At 43.9% G+C, this 19,146-nt stretch overlaps 1 protein-coding gene across 2 annotated transcripts; it reads right to left on the reverse strand.

Annotated features, from left to right (window-relative positions):
* Window positions 1-3,535: 3,535 nt before the first annotated feature.
* On the reverse strand, window positions 3,536-16,016 carry U2AF2 (U2 small nuclear RNA auxiliary factor 2). Of its 2 annotated transcripts, none has more exons than XM_072155457.1 (11): window positions 15,797-16,016; window positions 12,580-12,715; window positions 12,266-12,369; window positions 12,024-12,175; window positions 10,867-10,983; window positions 8,302-8,440; window positions 7,597-7,673; window positions 7,207-7,329; window positions 6,402-6,488; window positions 4,688-4,936; window positions 3,536-4,091 (listed from the first exon to the last, which is right to left on the reverse strand). In XM_072155457.1, exons 1-11 carry the CDS (start codon window positions 15,843-15,845, stop codon window positions 3,957-3,959), a joined length of 1,368 nt encoding a protein of 455 aa, XP_072011558.1. In that variant the 5' UTR covers window positions 15,846-16,016; the 3' UTR covers window positions 3,536-3,956. The 2 variants fall into 2 exon arrangements, with proteins under 2 accessions (XP_072011558.1, XP_072011557.1); XM_072155456.1 differs by having other exon boundaries at window positions 7,597-7,676; window positions 15,797-16,015.
* Between the last annotated feature and the right edge of the window lie 3,130 nt (window positions 16,017-19,146).

Here is a 19,146-nt window from a genome sequence, read left to right on the forward strand (position 1 = left end):
CGGTCAATCATCCCACACCACTCTACTTTTAACCCGATTGTATTGGGTTAAAGGGGGCAAGGTGAGCCGTTTAGGGGCAGGGTTAAGTGAGCCATCGGCTCAATGAGGGGAGCCAGCACACATCACTAGTGAGCAGAGAGAAGCTTCAAACTACAAGGAGATGAGTGATCCTGGGTGATATGTGAGATGTAGCAGGACTCATAGTGTAACAATGTAAGTCTGTCAGCCTCAGTATAATAGGCATCTCATCTCTGATCTGTCTCATCTCTTTCTATGTGTTAGTGTCCTAGTACAATGTCAGAAGCCAGATGAAAGTACATAAACACCTGTATCCTGATAATCTAACCTCATTGTCACCCCCACAGAACTAGATGGGTGATAATGTATCTGCTTAGTGAGGCCCCACCCACACCCTGGGATTTTGCACTGAGCAGCCTAGAGAGTGATAAGAGCTAAAACAGCAATAACACTGAGTAACATTGTAAAGTAAGGGGTTAAAATGATCTTTATTATGTTAGCATCACTAGGGAATTGAGGTGTGAGAATTTTCTTATGTGGGGGAAAACCCATTTAACTATGGCTCTCTCTGTCCGTGACACCTAGAAATATGATCCTTATTCAATGTTAAAGGGTAGACTTTCCTCCTGAATATGAACGGTGTTTCCAAGTTGAGAATGTTCAGCTGTTTGAAGTCTGTTCCAGCTGAAGACGTATTAATAACACTGGGATACGCCGCCTTCTGTACTGAAAACATGATTACAATACAGGATTGTTGGCTTAAGGGAAGCAAGATCTGATGACATTCAGACTAAGGTTCTAGCTTCCTCTGCTGGACACCCAAAGTATACATTCGTAGTAAGTATTTATGTATGTAAAGTCTATATTGGGTATGTAGTAATTTACATCTAATAAGACCTATCCTGAAACTAAGCCCCAAATACACAGCTATATCTTCTGAATTGTGACACCAAGGTGCACAGTTCTGTTGTCATTTTAAAAGAGGAGAATCACCCCGACTGTAAATTTAACTGTGGCTATCTCTGTCTGTGCCTCTTTAACATGAACGTTTTCCATGTTCAGACGTTCCACCCCCAAGCCTATCAGCTTTAGGCATCATGGTGAAGGAGGGAGCCGACAGATGCAATGTGCTATAAGCAGCTACATAGACAGGTTGGGCTTATATAAGGAAAATGCCAGTAACAGAAATTTAGAAAAGCAATGCAAACATCTGGGGGTGGGGCTCAGCCCAATCGCATAGGTTTCCAAAGAAACACATGCGATCAGGAAAAACCAAGTGTTTAAGGTTAGAAATTTCTTGTGTTTTATACATAATTCAATTTAATTATATTAAAGGTTTAAAAAAACAAAATATAATGTAGTGATAGAGAAGATCCATCTCTGGTTTGGATAGTTTGACACCTGTACAACAGGACAAGACATTTAGTACTGAAAATGTACAGAAACCCAGTACTGAACTGTTCAAGAAAGAAATCAAACTGGTACCAAGGTTTGGATACTATAGAACTAGGGTTGCACAATGTAATGGATTCTGGGGAGGTATTTTGTGCTGTAGGTTTGTGTAGGTTCGTGCTCCTAGGGTGCCGGTGACTAGTCCAGCCCTTTGAAGTTGAGCCATGTGACTATGTACCGTATTTTCTGCCCTATAGGGCGCACCGGACTATAAGGCGCATTAGTCCGATGCGCCTTATATATGTAATAATTACATATAAGGCGCATCGGACTATAAGGCGCGGGGTCCGGCGGCCGGGGGCGTGGCGGAGGTTCGGGGGCGTGGCGGAGACCCGACGTGACGCGGCGACGGGACGTGGCGACGCCGAGACGCGACGGGGAACGCGGGAAAGGTGAGCGGAGAAGGTGAGGGGGAGGTGGAGGAGGGCAGCGGACCATACTTACATAGGTCCCCGCTACCGGAGACAGCAGATCTCCCGCTGGAGATCTCCGGTAGCGGGGACCTATGTAAGTATGGTCCGCTGCCCTGTGCCCAGCGCCATACATAGGGCGCACCGGACTATAAGGCGCACTTTGGATTTCCACGGAAATCCAATGCTTTTAAGTGCGCCTTATAGTCCGGAAAATACGGTATCCGACCAATATATGATGTGCACCCTAGAGTTTACGTTCCAGCACCAAAACCAAAGGAACCCAATTCTCTACAACCATCTAATTCTCTACCACACATTAGGATTCTGGGACTTTCTGGTTTTCTCTTTCTTTTGTGTGACAAAACCCACTTTAATAAAGATATTTTCAGCTGAGCGTGTCCTTCCAATATCCCATAAAATATTCAGTAATGCCATAGAGGACACTGCACGATCTGAAGGAAACTTTCCTATAGGAGGAGATGAGCTGAATACTAAAAATATAGAAAGCCACAGGTCAGATCTGGGAAGATTGTTTGGGAATAAGAAATATAAACCGACTGAGTTTTGAAATTGTCAAGTACTTTAGTGGCAGGTATTAGGCTACATTCACCGTGGCACCGTACAAATTCGCACATTGTAATGAATAGGTTAAAACCAGACAGCCTCGGGTCTTCTGAAGACCCGAGGCTGTTATGGCAACAGTTTGTCGCCCAACAATGACACCACAGGGAGCGATCTTCACCAAGGTGCTAGCACCGATCGCAGTTGTTACCAGCAGGTGTTTGCTGCAATATGCAACAGACACTTAGACTATGGAGAGGACTCAGCCCGTGAGCCCTCTCCATTCACCCGCATGACATACTATAATGTCAAGCATCATTAAGGGGTTAATAATCCAGGCATTTGGAGGCAACCTGTCATGTTAAATTTCCTTAAGTTCCCCTGGGGTGTTTGAACCTACTATCCTATCAGAGCCTGTGATCAAATTTAATATTTCCTTAAAAAGGAAACACAGAACCCTAGAAATAGTTACATTTCATAGCAGTAATTTATTGGAAACATTGGGTTTTGCCTCTACCCCATCTATTTCCTTAGTACAAAAAATCCATTGTACTCCCAACACGCCTGCTCCATTTCTTGCACCTCACAGCAGTGTGTATGCACCTATTCTGGTGAAAGCGACTGAACTTATTATGCAGATTTTTTTCCAATTGGGTCAAAGGTTCAAATTTTATTTTCCGCTGCTGGTTCTTAAAGTTGCAGCACAAATTAGTTCATTATGGAAAAGTTACAAAATGTTTGCAGAAATACAACAGCATGGGCCTTAAAGGGCATCTACCACCAGGATGAAGAACTGTATGCAAATGAGCCAGAGGGGCTCCAGGCTCTAACACCTATGGAGCCTGGAGCCCCTCTGGCTCATTTGCATACAGTTCTTCATCCTGGTGGTAAATGTCCTTTTTAAAGGGGAGAAGCCCAGGTCACAATATTTCATCCTTAAGCAGCTAGTATATACCGTAGATCACAGCTGGTATATACCGTAGATCTAACACCACAAATGTGTATTTTTTTTAAACCTGTATATTCCTTTACAAAATACCCCCCCAAAAAAAACGCCGCTCAATGACCACACGCCATGTACAATAAATGGATAAAAGTAAAATACAACAAAATGTTTTAATTTTTTTCTTTTGTAAATAAGAAACTGCCACAAAAAAAAAAAAAAAATTCAGGATAAGACAATTACTACAGTTTAAACCATCAACACTTCCCATGGTCCAACAGTTCAAGAAAAAAAGGCGACTTTCCAGGGTTTATTTTTGCATTAACTATGGAACCGGACAAAGATTACATGTCAATGTGTTGTAAAAGGGGAGAGGTCACAGAGGCCTGAGCGAGAAAGTAAATAGGGGAGCGGTGGGGGGGCATTGGGGAGGGGGAAGAGGGGGATCATTAATCAGAAACAGTCCTGGAAAAACATGAATAGAGGGGGAGAGATACAAAGTCGTCCTGAGTTTTCTTTGAAACCTCAAGATTTTATTTTTATCTGAATCTCCTACAGCCGCTACACATCTACCAGAAATCACGACGATGGTAACCGTCCGGATCGCAGTACTTGGTCACCACCACCCTGTTCGCAAACTTGCGGCCTGTGAGTCCTTGCATGGCTTTCTGACAGTCAAACACTGATGTGAATTCAACGAATATCTGCAAAAGGAAGAGTCGCATTAATGTTGTAGATCGGATTTCTCAGTTCTTAAAAAACATTTCTGTGCTCATACATTTACATACACCGGGAAGAACATGTGCAGAGTTTTCATAGAATTGATGATTCAGCAAAAACTCCATTTGTTAATTTAAGGAATATGGGTCAGATGAAACCATTTATCACTGCCGACTCATGATACAGCAGCAGCTGCTAGCCGCGGGCAGAGCCGACACAAGATTAACTGCTCCAGCAATTTCTGCCTTCAAAACCTGCGGCTTTATCATCACAGAAGTGAAATGCTTTATTGCTACCATCACAAAGATACTACAAAACACTAACGTACTATTGTGTTACAACTACCGGAGCAACATGAGCGCAATAAATTTAGATCAAATAAGTGTTTAGACCTAGACCAAGGCAGAATCGGGAACAAGCACATGTTTTGAATAGCTTACAAAGTGGCGCTCGTTCACCATCGCAAGCGTTTAGGTCTGAACACAGAAACTATTCGCTGTTGTGTTTGAATTGGGTTTGTGTGCGAGAAGGCGGCATCAATCCTTAACACTACAAATGTAACATTAATGTCAGGACATACCTTGCCGCATCCGGGTACCTCCACTCCATCCACAGGCCGGGGGATCTCAATAGATTTGACTATGCCGTATTTGCTGCACTCATCCCTCACATCCTCCACAATCTCCTCGTATTCGTCATCATCCAGTAGCTCTTCCGGCAAAACCATGTTCATCAAGCACAGGACTTCTGTTGGGTGGCCGCCCATCTGCACTTGGGAGCTCATGAGTCCGGGTACTTGGAGTGTGACCGGAGTCTGATTTATTGTGCTCTGAAAATAAAAACACATGTCATTTAGTCGTGAGGTGACATTTTATCAAAGGACCAGCCAGATATTGGTACCTGTTGATTAGAGTGAATGTGCATGATCACCAAACACCATACAATGGGCTTTTTGATCCTTTTAATAACAATTTTTTTTATGAGATTTAAAAAGGTGTAAAGGTTTCAAACATTTGGGTGCAATTTTCCATTATCCCCTGAGGAAGCCACTAGGTGTGGCGATACGCGTGGGGCCTCTTCCAGCCCCCATTCCCCCCCTTTTTTCCTGCCAGCCCAGCGCCTATTGGTAATTATCATTGTACATACTTTACCTTTTGTTATATTGGCTCCCCTGTCTCCGCAGGGCAGAACATTCCATTGGAACTTTTGGCATATACTTATTTGGCTTGTCACTTGTTGTACTGATTTGCTGGACAGGTTTAAGGGCTGGGGGCTGTATAGGGAGGTTGGTCTTTTTGGGTATTTATCATATACCCTACCCTCCCTCTGGTTATGTATAGAGGACTGTGTTCCTTTTTAAATGTTTTTATTTCTCTTTTTTTGGTGTGTTTTTCTATGTATCAATAAAATTTGCATTTTGGTATAGCACATGGTTTTTTCTGATTTATTACAATTTTCCATTATGGGCTTCGCCGTCAAGAATAACAGTTTTTTATAATTTTGATAGAGCGGGCATTTTGGAACATGGTAATAAGTAACAGGTTTGATTTCTAATGTGTGTGTTTGTAACTTATTTTAAAGAGGACCTGACACATTAAGAAAAAAAAGGTGTAGCACAGTACCAAGCATTGTGAGGTGAGCAGCTATATATTGGCTAATTGAAGCCCAAGGTGAGGTCAGTCTAACACCATCTATAATACTGCCTGAGACAGCCGAGCAGTATTCTCCTCAATTTCAAATGTAGCCATAGTATTAAATAGAGCAGCAAGACATATGTGACCTGCCACTCCATAAATTACCGAGAACAAGACACCCAATTCTTGTGACTAGTGCATGTATGTGGGAAGAAAGGGAGGCGGGGGGCGGGTTTGAATAATCAAGTTTGCCTCAATCCTTTTAAAGCCCCTCTTCCACTGCATAGTACTAGGTCACACAAGCTCAGGGGGTTTGTATTCCACAGTAGAAGGTAGTGGAAAAGCCTAATGTCTTGGCGAGGGATGACCATTATGGAACATCAGGCACGAAAACTCAGGTCACAAAATAGACTAGATGTTCGGTTGTGGACTAGGTTAAAGAGCGCATTATAATGCTCTTGTCCTTGACTGGCCTTACACCACAGAGAACAACATTGGATTCATAGTAAAGGCATGTCCATAGAGAGCTTGAACTACAGGAAAAAATATACAGGAGTTTCCACCTTCAAGACCTTAATGCGTGTCACTAGTAAATCCTTTATGTTGCTTTTCACATGCACATAGTGGCCGTATAACACAGAGAGTGCAGTAACATCTTACCAGGGTGGCGTTCTTTGCACCGACACTTGCTCTTTGCACAAGAAGTTTCTTGTCTCCCAGCTGCATCCCGTTCAGTCCGGCGATTGCCTGCAAAGGTGCAAGATGGATTAGAGAGGCTTCAGTGACTAGAAGACATAACACCCCATATGCTTTTTCTTTATAGATTTTAAAGGTGCAGATTCCAGAACTCCCCGGATGATCTAATGTGAAGACGTCAGAAGTTCAGAACATAGGCGCGTTTATCCGTGTTGTTCATGTAACTATCAGGGAGGGGAGGGACAGCTGCCTGGATGATCAGCCAGTGCTAGGAGCTTACTAAAGACAGATGAGGTTTTATGTGAGGTTTATAAATAGCCACAAGTGTTCAAGTGTTGGCTAGTAGTCAAAGGTTACAAACCCCTGTACAGATAATACAGAGATTGTTGAAAAACAGCTGTTTTTGGATTAATACAGCTCCACAACTGACCATGGGTCGTACTTGGTACTGCACCCAAGCTCCATTTAGTTCAGGTGTGGTGCTGTTTTGGAAGAAAGCAGCCATGTGTTTCAACCACTGGGCTTGTGAACCACACTTGGGTATCTGCTGTCCATCTATAAGCTGGAGGACAATACGTCCTATAAGGAAGCACTCCGGGTCTTAGAATTAGTCGACTGGTGCAACCTTGGCATAACAGGGCATGCATTAAAGCCAAATTAAGGAGGGGAAAAAAAATTGTTTCAAAATATTTGACCCTGATAAATTCAATAAAATAATTACAAGACAGATATTCTATTTCTCCAGTATGCACATCCCTACATTACACACCTGATCGGTGACATTGATATCCACATATTCACAAAAAGCGTATCCCTTTGATAGGCCGGTAGCACTGTCTTTAACCAAATTAAAAGCTTTTAATGGACCGAACGATGTGAGCAGTTCCTTAACCTGTTGGGTTAAACAAAAACATATTACAACTTAGAAGCCGCTCTTTGGCTTCACCTAAAACATCCTGCAAACAGAATACGGTGATAGAGCACTGGCCGAGCGTGCACACCAGTCACTATAATAGGACCGGCGCCCAGCAGTCCTTCTGCAGCAGACGGGACCCGTTGCACACCATTCACTAATTGCACCGGCACCCAGCAGTCCCACAGGACTTGGGTGAAGAAGGTTTACTAATCATATATATGACTGCATGTATGTAGTAGTTACCTGGTCGTCGTTCAGGTAGTTGGGTAAACCTCCGATGAAGAGTTTGTGCGCAGAGTCTGGGACGACTGTGGATACCACTCCTAGAGAGCAAGATGGCGAGAGAGCGAGAGGAAAAGGGGGAGAGAAAGAAGAGGAAGAAGAAAAAACAAACACTTAATATATCTGGGATAAGATACAGCGTTATTATACATTCGCTTGCAGGTGAATGAGAAATAGTAGTGAACTTTGGCTTTTACACAGGACGGATTACATTGCATTGACTGGAACCTTTCAGATTCTACAAAATATCCACAGGGGGGGCAAGTGTTACCCTCCCCTATTCCCTTGTGCTGAAATCAGCCAACCACTTAATGAAAAGGAGGGGTTTGTGCTCTCCTGATACATACAGATGTAGAAGGGGATCTAGAAAGTTTCCATGTGTGATCTATGAAAGTGTGAAGAGAAGGGTAGAGAGGAGTCACGTAGGCCTGCCACCTCCTGACCTGGAGATTGTTGCATAGGACAAGTACACGACCACAAGCTTCACCTAATACTTGTGATGTGACTGTACATGGACTGTGTGAGAACAGGCAGGTGATAACTTTAAAAGGGGACCGTACATAAGGATTTAGGCCAGAAAGTTACATAACTCCTGGATAATATGATCTAATATGATAATATGGGAGAGTAGAAAAGAACCTCCAATATAATAGATTTAAGGCTTACCGGGAACATAAACAGACGGGTTTTCGGACATGCCTGGTAAAGGTTGGTAATCGTGTGGACGACGGATCTTCAGTGACTGGCCTTGAAAAATGATTCCATCGAAAGCCATCGCTTGTGTCGTCTCATCAACAGAACGGAACTGGAAACATTAAGGGGCAAATTATTAAGCTGCTTCTTGTCCCATCCCAAAAAAAAATATATATATATAAGATTTAAGGATTCTCCCTGCCTCAAGAGTCATACACAGGAGCCCAAACAGGAGTCTAATCGTAAAATGATCACACGTCAAGATCAAGCCATAGATAATAGATTGTTCTTACAGGTTTATCCATGGCCTCCTTCCTTTCAAAGTCATCTTTTAACTTTAGGCTACTGAGCCTGAAGAGCTCTGGGGGCATTACCAGGGCAGCTCCATGCTGCAGCTTTACAGTCTCACCCACTCCCTCAGCACAAATCTCACACAGTGGGAGGGAAAGTGCTCCTGCAAAGCTACAGCACGGAGGTGCGCTAGTAACACCCCCAGAGGTTTTCTTGCTTAGAATAACTTTAAAAGTTGATTTTAGAAAGATCAATATTGGAAACGTGAGCCTCTCTCATGAGGCACGTATGTGCATAAAATCTTTTAAAGCTAGTTAAAGGGCTTGGCCACTTTACCTCATGCTTTTGGGAGGCAGGATATTCAGTAAGTTACCAATGCATTTTTATTACAAGTTCTGCTCCACTTTCTTGATATGTAAAGTGAAGCCTCCTGTCTTTTACCTCCTCAGTCAGACATTCCTGTACATAAAATGGCCACAGATGGAGGGTCATGTGATTTATATCTGTCCATAAACAATTGCCCTGTCAGGACCTTATGATAGAATTCATGAATATTAAAATTAAGGTCTTGGCAGGGATAGTTCATGGACAGTTAAGAGATCACATGACCCTCCATCTGCGGACTAGCAGGACTATTACTAGATGTATATTGGTAAATTACGTAATATCCAGCCCCCCCCCCCACATTACAAAAAAATGTAATGTCAACAACTTTGCAAGAGTCATAATTTGTGCAAAGATTAAACTATACCTGCACATTTTATAACTTATTCTGCATTTTAGAAGGTTTTGCCTCTGTAGGGTCTAGCGAGTGATCTCTTGGCTGCTGGGTGGACACCTGGTTGCACTGCTCACCCTTCCTCCTTTTTGGAACTTCTATAATTTGTCTACTGAGTCACCTGAACGTTTGTCTTTAGTGAATTCCATGCATTATAGAAAGAAAGAGCGTAAGAGAAGGCAATGAAAACTTTTAATTCTGTTCAATGTAAACCCCACAACAGCTGGATTTTCCAGTCTGAACACTGCCAGAGTCCCAGTATCCCAGTATAATGGATTCTAGAAGTCCCTGTCTCCCTACAGAACTACAACCATATTGTAATCATGTTTCCAGAACAGGGAAATAGTCGTGTCCGGGTCTATGATGCTGGGGATGTGTTCAGACTGGGAAATAAAGCCATCACAAGGGCATCGCAAAGGGGACCCAAGAGAAAGAAGCTTTTCGCTCCAAGGCTCAGTTCACACTGTCAGTCTAGTTTTTGCTTTAAAAATGAAGTTTCCATGTGTAACCCCAATGCTACTGTATAACTATTTTGGAATGATTACACATACTGTTTGCCCTGACCATGTATATTATGTATGGATATGTATTTTTTTTTAACTTCTCAATAAAACAGTTTAAAAAAAAAAATCTATGTAAATTTTTTATGTCATCAGTTATTCTTTAGTTTCTTGCAGTACTTTATTTCCCCATTAAAAAAATGATTCATAACGGATGACCAAGTTATTTAAAACTTAAGTCATTGGGGAACGATAGTGTAAATTTTTATATTTATTTTTTTTAGATAAAGTAATAGATAGATAAAAATTAGACGGCAACTATGATACACGATACAGACGCTTTAGATCGTAATGAAAGTGAAAAAGCTACATTCACACTAAATGCACGGCTACCCGGGTGACCCCCTCCCCTCTCCAAAGCGGTGCAAGGCCTGTAACAGAAAGATAAGACATGTCCTATCTCCCCCCCCACCCCGTGCACATGTGGCCTTACATTTGCCACCCTATGGCTGTGTGAATGCAGCTTAAGTGTAATTAAGAAAAAAACTGGTTCTTCAAAAAGATACTGAAAGTTTTTTTTTTTTTTTTTTTTAAACAGACCCTCCATTAGTTACTGTCACTTTATCTGCATTTATTTATCATCCGTGTTTTTTCAGATTTATGTAAAGTTTGATATTAAGTTAGTGGCAAAGACTTATTCATTGAATATGTCCTCAAAAAGTTCAGCTATTGCCAGCAGCTGATACATAGAAAGTGGAACAGAAAGCCCACAGCTCCACCCTGTGTGTAGTGGTCAGAGTGTGTCACTGCAGCGACTCTTCCATTCTCTGTATCACCTGCTGACGTGCAGTGGTCCTGGGTGTTAGGTGACCACCAATTTGATATTCATATTCCCCAGTCAACAACTTTGTGCCCCCCCCCCCCATAAAAAAAAAAAAACAAAAAAAAACACAACTCCTAAACACCAACCTCTAAGAAGGCAAAATTTTTATCTTGGTTGATCTGGACAGCGAGGACTGGATTCCCTGGTGCCTGCGTCAAGCCGCCGAGGCGCATCTGGGCGTTGAAGAAGTCCATCATCGCTTCCTGTGATGGGGAAAAAACAAAAGAGCTTGATGTAACCGCTACCAGTAATAGCAGAGAGCAGTTGTAAGATCTAGAATGTCCTACTTGCCTTTCATGATGGTAGCAAACTTATTTTGCTACGAAGGGATTTCAGCCCCACAATTTTTCACTTTAAAAAGAAATGGAAACAACTTTTTGATCTGGTTTTTTTTCAAATGGAAAGGGTTTTTATTCAAAGTTTGCTAAAAATAAAAAGTTTACATAGACCAAATGACCAATTGCTGTAAACACCAAACTAACCGCAGTGTAATTTGGTCAAACTTTGAAAAAAAGAGGCAATACATACAGTTCGCTGGGGCCAGTGGGACTTCTTTCCTTTGTCTAAAACTGTTACCATTTCCAGAAGTAAAAAAAGTAAATACTGAGACCCCAAAAATACTTGGGAGAAAAATTTGTTGCCTTGCAAGGAAATACAAGGAGCAAGTGGACTTCAGAGAACGCGTTTTTAGACCTACCTGCAATGGGTGTACTCCAGAACACCTTATTTGCGTCTTCTAAGGGCAAGTTCACACCATGCGTTTGCACCTTGGTAAATAGATAGATCTCAGCTGCAAAAGCATTATGTACCGGAATGGCCAACTGATAGTAGCATCCCGAATAGGGATCCATCTGCATCCTCTTATACAGGACAGAAAGGGAGGTGTCTGCTTCGTTTTATACACTGTTGCTTCTGGTTTTTTAACAAAAACAGCAACTTTTACCAAGGTGCAATAACAAAACATGAACTGGCCCTTTCAGCATCAAGTGATAAATTTAGCATAACACCAATGAATTGCTTCACTGGTGGACAATTTGTAATAAAAAATGGTTTGAGGAACATCCGATTCCCAAAACAAAAAAAAAAAAAAAAAAGTGAGAGAAAGGAAAAGAAAAAAATAAGAAGATGCCTCATACGTCAGTACAAGGCAGAAGTAACACTCAGCGCTCCTGAACCCAACACACGGAGGGACCATGGAAGAGAGAGGCAGAAAACGGAAGCTGAATAGAAGAAACCGTAGTACCTCAGTAATTCCAAAGGGAATATTTCCAACGTAAAGACGACGGGCCTGTCTCGTCATCTGACTTCCCACTACAGGCACTGGCGTTGGAGTAACAGCGAGTCCGTCGGGGGTCATGGTTGGAAGTAACGCTGTAGCGGGAATCTGACCAGCAGCTATGAAAACGAAGGGGGAAAGCACATCAATTTTAGGGAAACAACTAAAATGGACACATTATTATTACTCTTCTCTATAGATGCGGGTACCTTGCATGGCTTTATACTGTATAGGGGTGATGTGTTCAAAGCCGGGAGGGGGGACGTCCCAGTATTTACGGACCTTCTTTTTCTTCTCATGTCTTGGAGAACGGCTAGAACACAAGAAAGTATAATGATGAATAAAATACATCGGCTTATGTTAGGAAATATTTCACATTTTAGGGCTGCGGATTTGGGGGTCCTAAGATTAAGACCACCACCTGCAACCAGAGGTATGATACAAGCAGCAGTATAGTGTGTGTCCTGCTTGTGCTTCAACCCCAGCTAAGAAGCAGATAGACGTTCTTAAAAAAGAAACTCACCTGCGCCTCCGCCTGTCTCTTGACCCACTGCGCTGTTCTCTGGCTCTCCTATCTCTGCTACGGCTTCGCCTCTTCCGGTCACGACTTCTAGAGCGGCTGTGACTGCGCTTCCGATGACGGTTCTCCTTGTCTCGTTCTGTGGTGGACAAAAGAATTTGTAAAAAAAGTTACAATTTACATTTCAAAATGAGACAATCCACATAACTCACGAGGTATAAGACTGGTGGAACATGAGTGAACGGGTCAGTACACTAGTTCGATTCCATCATGTGAAACAGTCCACGGTTTTGACCACACAAAGCTGTCGCCAGTTTTTGGGAGAACGGTGTAACCAGACCTCTGATGTGTTAGTAGCATCAGGACTGAAAAATCCATTTATATTCCTGGATTTTAGCGCCGATTTGGCAGATCTTTTCATTGGACTGCTGCAAAGCCCCTCCCGCTTCAAGCTGTAATACTCAAACAGAAGCCGCTTCAGCAGTGACTCAGAGCAGAGGAGCTGTGCTGTGATCAGTGAAGAGATCACACACACCAGTGCAAGAGTGCGCTCCTGCTGCTACCAACACATAGGTATTGTCCCTTGGGATCTGTGTAACCATATCTACCATTGTTTTTGTATGGCCAAAACTGTTCCAATCATGTACTGGGAAAAACAAAGTTTCTGCAGTGGAAAACAATCTTGTGAATGTCTAATCCTGCTTGGATGATGTCAAACTGATATATATATTTTACACACACTTTGTCTTGACAAACATTCTATGGAGGCTGAATGTAGGAATAATGACTCAATTTGCAGGGGAGTTAAGTTGATAAGAAAGTTTTGATCTATTTTTTTTGGTTGAAAGCACCAAACACAGAAAATCTTATTTACGCCTCATAACTAGAAATGAGCGCAGCAGAAGTTTCTGTTCAGGTTTGGCCCATTCGGACCAGACATTGCCCAATTTGTCTTAACTGCTTTACTTCTCCTGCACAGTCTATATGTGGCTGTTTGTTCCCAGTCTTTGTTCCCTGTATTTGGCCTCATATTATGGAATGATTGACTCTCCTGAAAATAAGGATAAAGCAATGGGGTCCCCTAAAATTACGTCCAGGTCCTCAGTATGCCATCCCTTAATACGGGCACAGGTGAGGCATACACACCAGCGCTCTATATCATGGGAAAGTACAGTATATACCCATATTCTCAGGATCGCTGAATCCCAGTGTCAGCCACATATCATCTATACACCATCTAGGGATGGATCATGATTAAGAAAGTTTACCTGGGCAAGTAGAACATCCTATAAGGACCACCCATATTGTACTTACCTTGGAAAACTTTCCCTTTCTGCCTGTAGGAGTCGTGGATTATGGGACAGGGGTTGGTCACATGACCCGGGGCTCTTTCCAGACAGTGTACAGAAGCACAGTACGAGTGACCCAATTGTTCTTACCCTGGTAACCTTTCTTATTCAACCCCTTTCAAGGAAATTACCATCAAAACCCATCATGATAAACCAAGGACACTTCCTGTAAGATCCAGCCATCATCGTGACTGGTTGTCTTAAATTTGTTATCCTTTTCTTCCAAAATCAACTTTTAAGAGAATGCTAATGATCCCAAGATCCTGCTTGGTGAACCGGATTAAGAGGCTGTTAGACTGTCTCTTCATCCTCTCAGCACTTGTAACAGTGTAACATTATATTATGCCAGATCACAAAGGGACCACGGTAGCCCTTCAGGCTCATTTGCAAAATTTTAAAAGCCGATTTTAGAAGGAAGGAAGTCAAGGATAACTGATATTAAATTTAAAGGAAACCTGTCATTAAAAATTGACCTAATAAACTGATCAGGTTTCTTTCGTAGCCCTGCACGCTTCCATCATCCAAAAAAAAAAAACTCAGCTTTGAAGTGAGATGTAAATTGGTTGCATAAAGTCAAGAAGGTGGAAAGTTTATCACTGGATACAATCTCTCCTGCCTATGAACATCTTCCCTGGCATCTTGGACTGGACGTCTCGGGATCTGGTTAGTGATGTCTATGGGACCAGGACCATAGAGGTCATTCGGAGTCTCCATCTCCTTGAATTTACACAACCATCTAACTTTAAAGTTGATTTTCTGGATGGTGCCACGACAGTGGATCAGGAAATAAACACGATCTGGAAGGTGTTTAGCTGCCTGACTACATCATGGTTGTGTTTAAATAGGTCAATTTCTTATGGCAGGGTCCCTTTAACAGTCTGTGTTGAGATCTACAAGTAAGTGTCCCTGGTTTATCCACAGTAGATTTCCTCGAAAAATGGACTCTCCCGTATGAAGTGTGTATTGTACAGTGTCACAATGGTAACACCTGCAGAGGTCACCTCCCGCTGAGATCATTGTCCTGGGTCAGAGATCACTGAACTGAGGTGTGGGGGGGGGATGAGGACCACATCTACCTGCCCTCTAATAAAAAGACTTAGCTGACCCCATAACAACCCCCCCCCGATGCTGCTACATCATACAAGGAGTAGGTAGACCTCCCCCAAGTCTGATCTGCAGATTGCTTCATAAACATGCTGATATATATTTTTACAACCCCCATACTGATGGCCTATGCTCAGAGCCCCTGTGATGATCAGCAGTTCCTATTGACTTGCATAGGAGCTGAGCTGCAGTTCTGAGGGGCTGCCACTATCCCAGAGATGGAGCCACTCACAACTTATCCTTATAGCCATCACATTGTAAAGCCCTAGACTGAGTATGATAAAACGTGCACAAAGACAACCCCTTTAACTGTGACCTCAGGACCTTATACTTCTGGGCACATATGAGCAGAGTTATAGGTGCAGCCTGCATACATTGTCTATGAGGCCATCACATACATAATAATAACCCCGCTTTATAACGCATCGGACACATTTTTTGGAGGGTCCATTTAATACTTTCACAGCTTGAAACATACACGTGGCAATTGCTGGATAAAAACGCATAAAGACTCAAGCGCAGTGTGTGAACAAGGCCTGGCTCCTCCCCCCGGAGGCCGCGGCGCAGCAGTAGGCCGCACAGGCGGAGCGGGAAGCGGCGCCACACCGCGAGGCCCCGGGGGAGACACTGGTACAGGGTCACCTACCGCCGCCATATCCGCCACTCAACGCAGCCGCCGCCCCGGGAGGACAAAGCGGCGCGCGCTCCCGCCACCCGCCCGCACCATGGCGGCGCCACTAGGCCGCACTCCCCGCGCCCGCTCTCACCTTGCTTGTTCTCATTCAGCTGCCGCTCGAACTCGTCGAAGTCCGACATGATGAGCCCCTGCACCGAGCCGCGGCCTGTGTGGTGCTGGTGGTGACGTCCGCCCGTCTCCTCCTGCTGCTGCTCCTAGCCGCGCGGCACCCGACCCGGACAGGAAAACGAGGCAGCTGCTCCTCCACACTTAACAACTGCTTCGACTGTTTCCGGAAGAAAGGGCGGAGCTTGGGCAGAGCATCGGCTATTTCCGGAACCAGAGAATGACTGACACGCCACTCTTCGGTAACATTCGGGAAACTGGGCGGGGCTTAAACAATGCCTATCGACTCTTTCCGGAACGTTGGTTAACCTGAGGCGTCCGCTCTTCGTTAATTCCCGGAGAACGGGGCGGGGCCTAAGCATAATATAGATTGTTTCCGGAATATTCAGGAAAGTAAGAGCTCATGCTTCGTTAATTCCCGGATAAGTGGGTGGAGCTTAAACAGAAAATCGGCTATTTTCGGAACGATGAATAGAATGGCGCCTTGCACTTCGGTAGTTTCCGGAAGACTGGGCGTGGGTTAGTTATCACTAAACAAAAGGCGACAGAAATGGCGAGAGGCCTAGAAGCGCCTCACTATATAGATGGGTCTCACAGAAACTGGCTAAAACGTTGCACCAAGCACCCAATTACACTTATGAAAAGCTGAACACAAAATTAAAGATGCTCAGGGCTGTATTTTTAATGCACTGAATAAAACTCATAAAAACTAATAAATGGTTCTGTTCACTGACATGAAAAGATATAGGTCTCTTATTTCTTTGTCTCATGCAGAAACGTTCACATACAGGGGGTACGGAAAGTATTCAGACTCCTTTACATGTTTCACTCTTTCATGTTTCATTATAGTCAATTGGTGAGATCAAAAAAATCACAGTAATGTCCCCTGTGCCCCCCATCCTGACAGGAAAAAAACAGAAATGTAAAATTTTTTGCTAATTTATTAACCAAGAAAAACTGATTTATCGGCCCCTGGTGATGAGTATTCAGCCCCTGGTGATAAGTTTTCGGCCCTGATCATAAGTATTTGGCTCCTGGTGATATTTATTCGGCTCCTTGTGATGAGTATTCAGCCCCTGGTGAGAAGTATTCGGCTCCTGGTGATAAGTTTTCAGACCCTTTGCTCAGTGTTAAGTAGAAGCATCTTTGGTGCTGGTGCAGCCAGGGAAGATCCTACAAGTTTCTCACCCCTGGATTTGGGGATCCTCTACCTCTTCCCTGTAGATCCTCTTCAGTTGCCTCAGGTTGGATGGTGAATGTTGATGGAAGCCATTTTCATGTCTCTCCAGAGATTCCCAATTAGGTTTAGGTCCAGGGTCTGGCTGGGCCAGTCAGGAATGGTCACATCGCACTGTTGGAAGGTGAACCTTCAGCCCAGTCTGAGGTCCAGAGCACTCTGGAAGAGGTTTCCATCCAGGATATCTCTGTACTTGGCCGCATTCATCTATGCTTTATTTGTAACCAGTGATCATGTCCTAAAAGCCTGATGCTGCCCCCACCGTGTGTCACTGCTGGGATTGTATTTGGCAGGTGATGAGCGGCGCCTGGTTTTCTCCACCACTTAGAATTAACACCACAATGTTATGTCTTCATCTCATCAGACCAGAGAATCTTATTTCTCATAGTCTGGGAGTTCTTCATGTGTTTGGCACACTGTATGGGGCTTTCATATGTCTTGCTCTGAGGGGAGGCTTCCATCGGCAGACTCTGAAATAAACCCGGACTGGTGGAGGCTGCAGTGATAGGTGACTTTGTGGAACTTTCTCCCATCTCCCTACTGCATCTCAGCGATCTTGAGGTTTTTCTTTACCTCTCTCACTAAGGCTCTTCTCTCAAGATTGCTTAGTTTAGATGGATCGTCAGGTCGAGGAAGAGTTGTTGCCCAAAACTTCTTCCATTTAAAGGAAACCTACCATTTGATTTGATGCATTATGAAGCAAACATACCTTGAGAATGCTGTAGCTACACTGATGCAGGATCATATCTTGGTTAATCTTGTCCTAGGTTTTTCTGCACTTCTACCCCCCACTTACAATGTGCCCCACCTCCTTCCCTTCACATTATGGCCCCTCTTCCCCTCCCATTGTGGCCATACTTCTCCCCATCCCATTGTGGACCTTCTCATCCTTCCATTTTGACCCCTCTCCTCGCCCCCTTTATTTGTGGCCACTCTCCTTCCCCTAAATTTGTGTCCCCTCTCTTCTCTTCTTCCAATTGTGGCCCCTCTCCTCCCCCTCACATTGTGACCCCTCTCCTGCTCACATTGTGGTTCCTTACCTACCCCACACATTGTGGCCTCTCTCCTTGTTCCATCTCCCATAGTGGCCCCTTTCTTCTCACCCTCACATTGTGGCCTCTCTCATTCTCACATTGTTGTTCCTTACCTACCCCACACATTGTGGCCTCTCTCCTTGTTCCACCTCCCATAGTGGCCCCTCTCTTCTCACCCTCACATTGTGGCCTCTCTCATTCTCACATTGATGTTCCTTACCTACCCCACACATTGTGGCCTCTGTCCTTCCAACTCACATTGTGGTTCCTCTTTCCTGCCCATTGTGGCCATTCTTCTCCCCATCCCATTGTAGCCCTTCCCCCCTCACATTATGGCCCCTCTCCACACCTGATGTGTAGTCAGTGAACAACCACTAGATCAAAGGGGCCTTGAAGCCAGCCACCCCTATTGTGCCAAGTATGTTTGGGATACAAAGCTGACAAAACTGGTCTATTAACATAACACAAGGTTGGTCTTGTCTTCACAATCCACGCAGTGCGCCGCTCCTTGTTCCTGGACAAATTCTTGCTCAGCCAATCACTAGCTGAGGGGAGATGGACATGGCAGCACATAAATGGAGAAAGACGCTTTTCAAGAATACTACACAGGCTTATATAATTTGAGACAGCAAGAAAGTAGCCAGGATAGGGGAGTTAGATTGGAAAATATCCGAGAGTTTCTGGGGAAGGTACAGCTCCCTCATTTGGGGGAGGCGGACCTGGGTCCATTAACACAACCAGTGACAGTGCAGGAACTGGAGGAGATCATAGCTTCCATACCAGGGGGCAAAAGCCCGGGCCCAGACGGGTTCTCGATATTATACTACAAGAAACTAGGCTCCTTATTGACCCCCCACTTTACAAACATGTGTAATGCACTGCTTAAAGGCCAACGCACACTCCCATCTATGCTTTCAGCCCATGTTACCATTTTGCACAAAGCGGGCAAAGATCCCGAACAGCCTGGGAGTTATCGCCCAATTTCCCTACTGAATGTAGACTTAAAGGTATGGGCTAAATTATTGGCACGCAGACTGACATCAC

This window comes from Engystomops pustulosus, chromosome 6, assembly GCF_040894005.1.
Source record: "Engystomops pustulosus chromosome 6, aEngPut4.maternal, whole genome shotgun sequence".
In the NCBI taxonomy this organism is placed as follows: domain Eukaryota; kingdom Metazoa; phylum Chordata; class Amphibia; order Anura; family Leptodactylidae; genus Engystomops; species Engystomops pustulosus.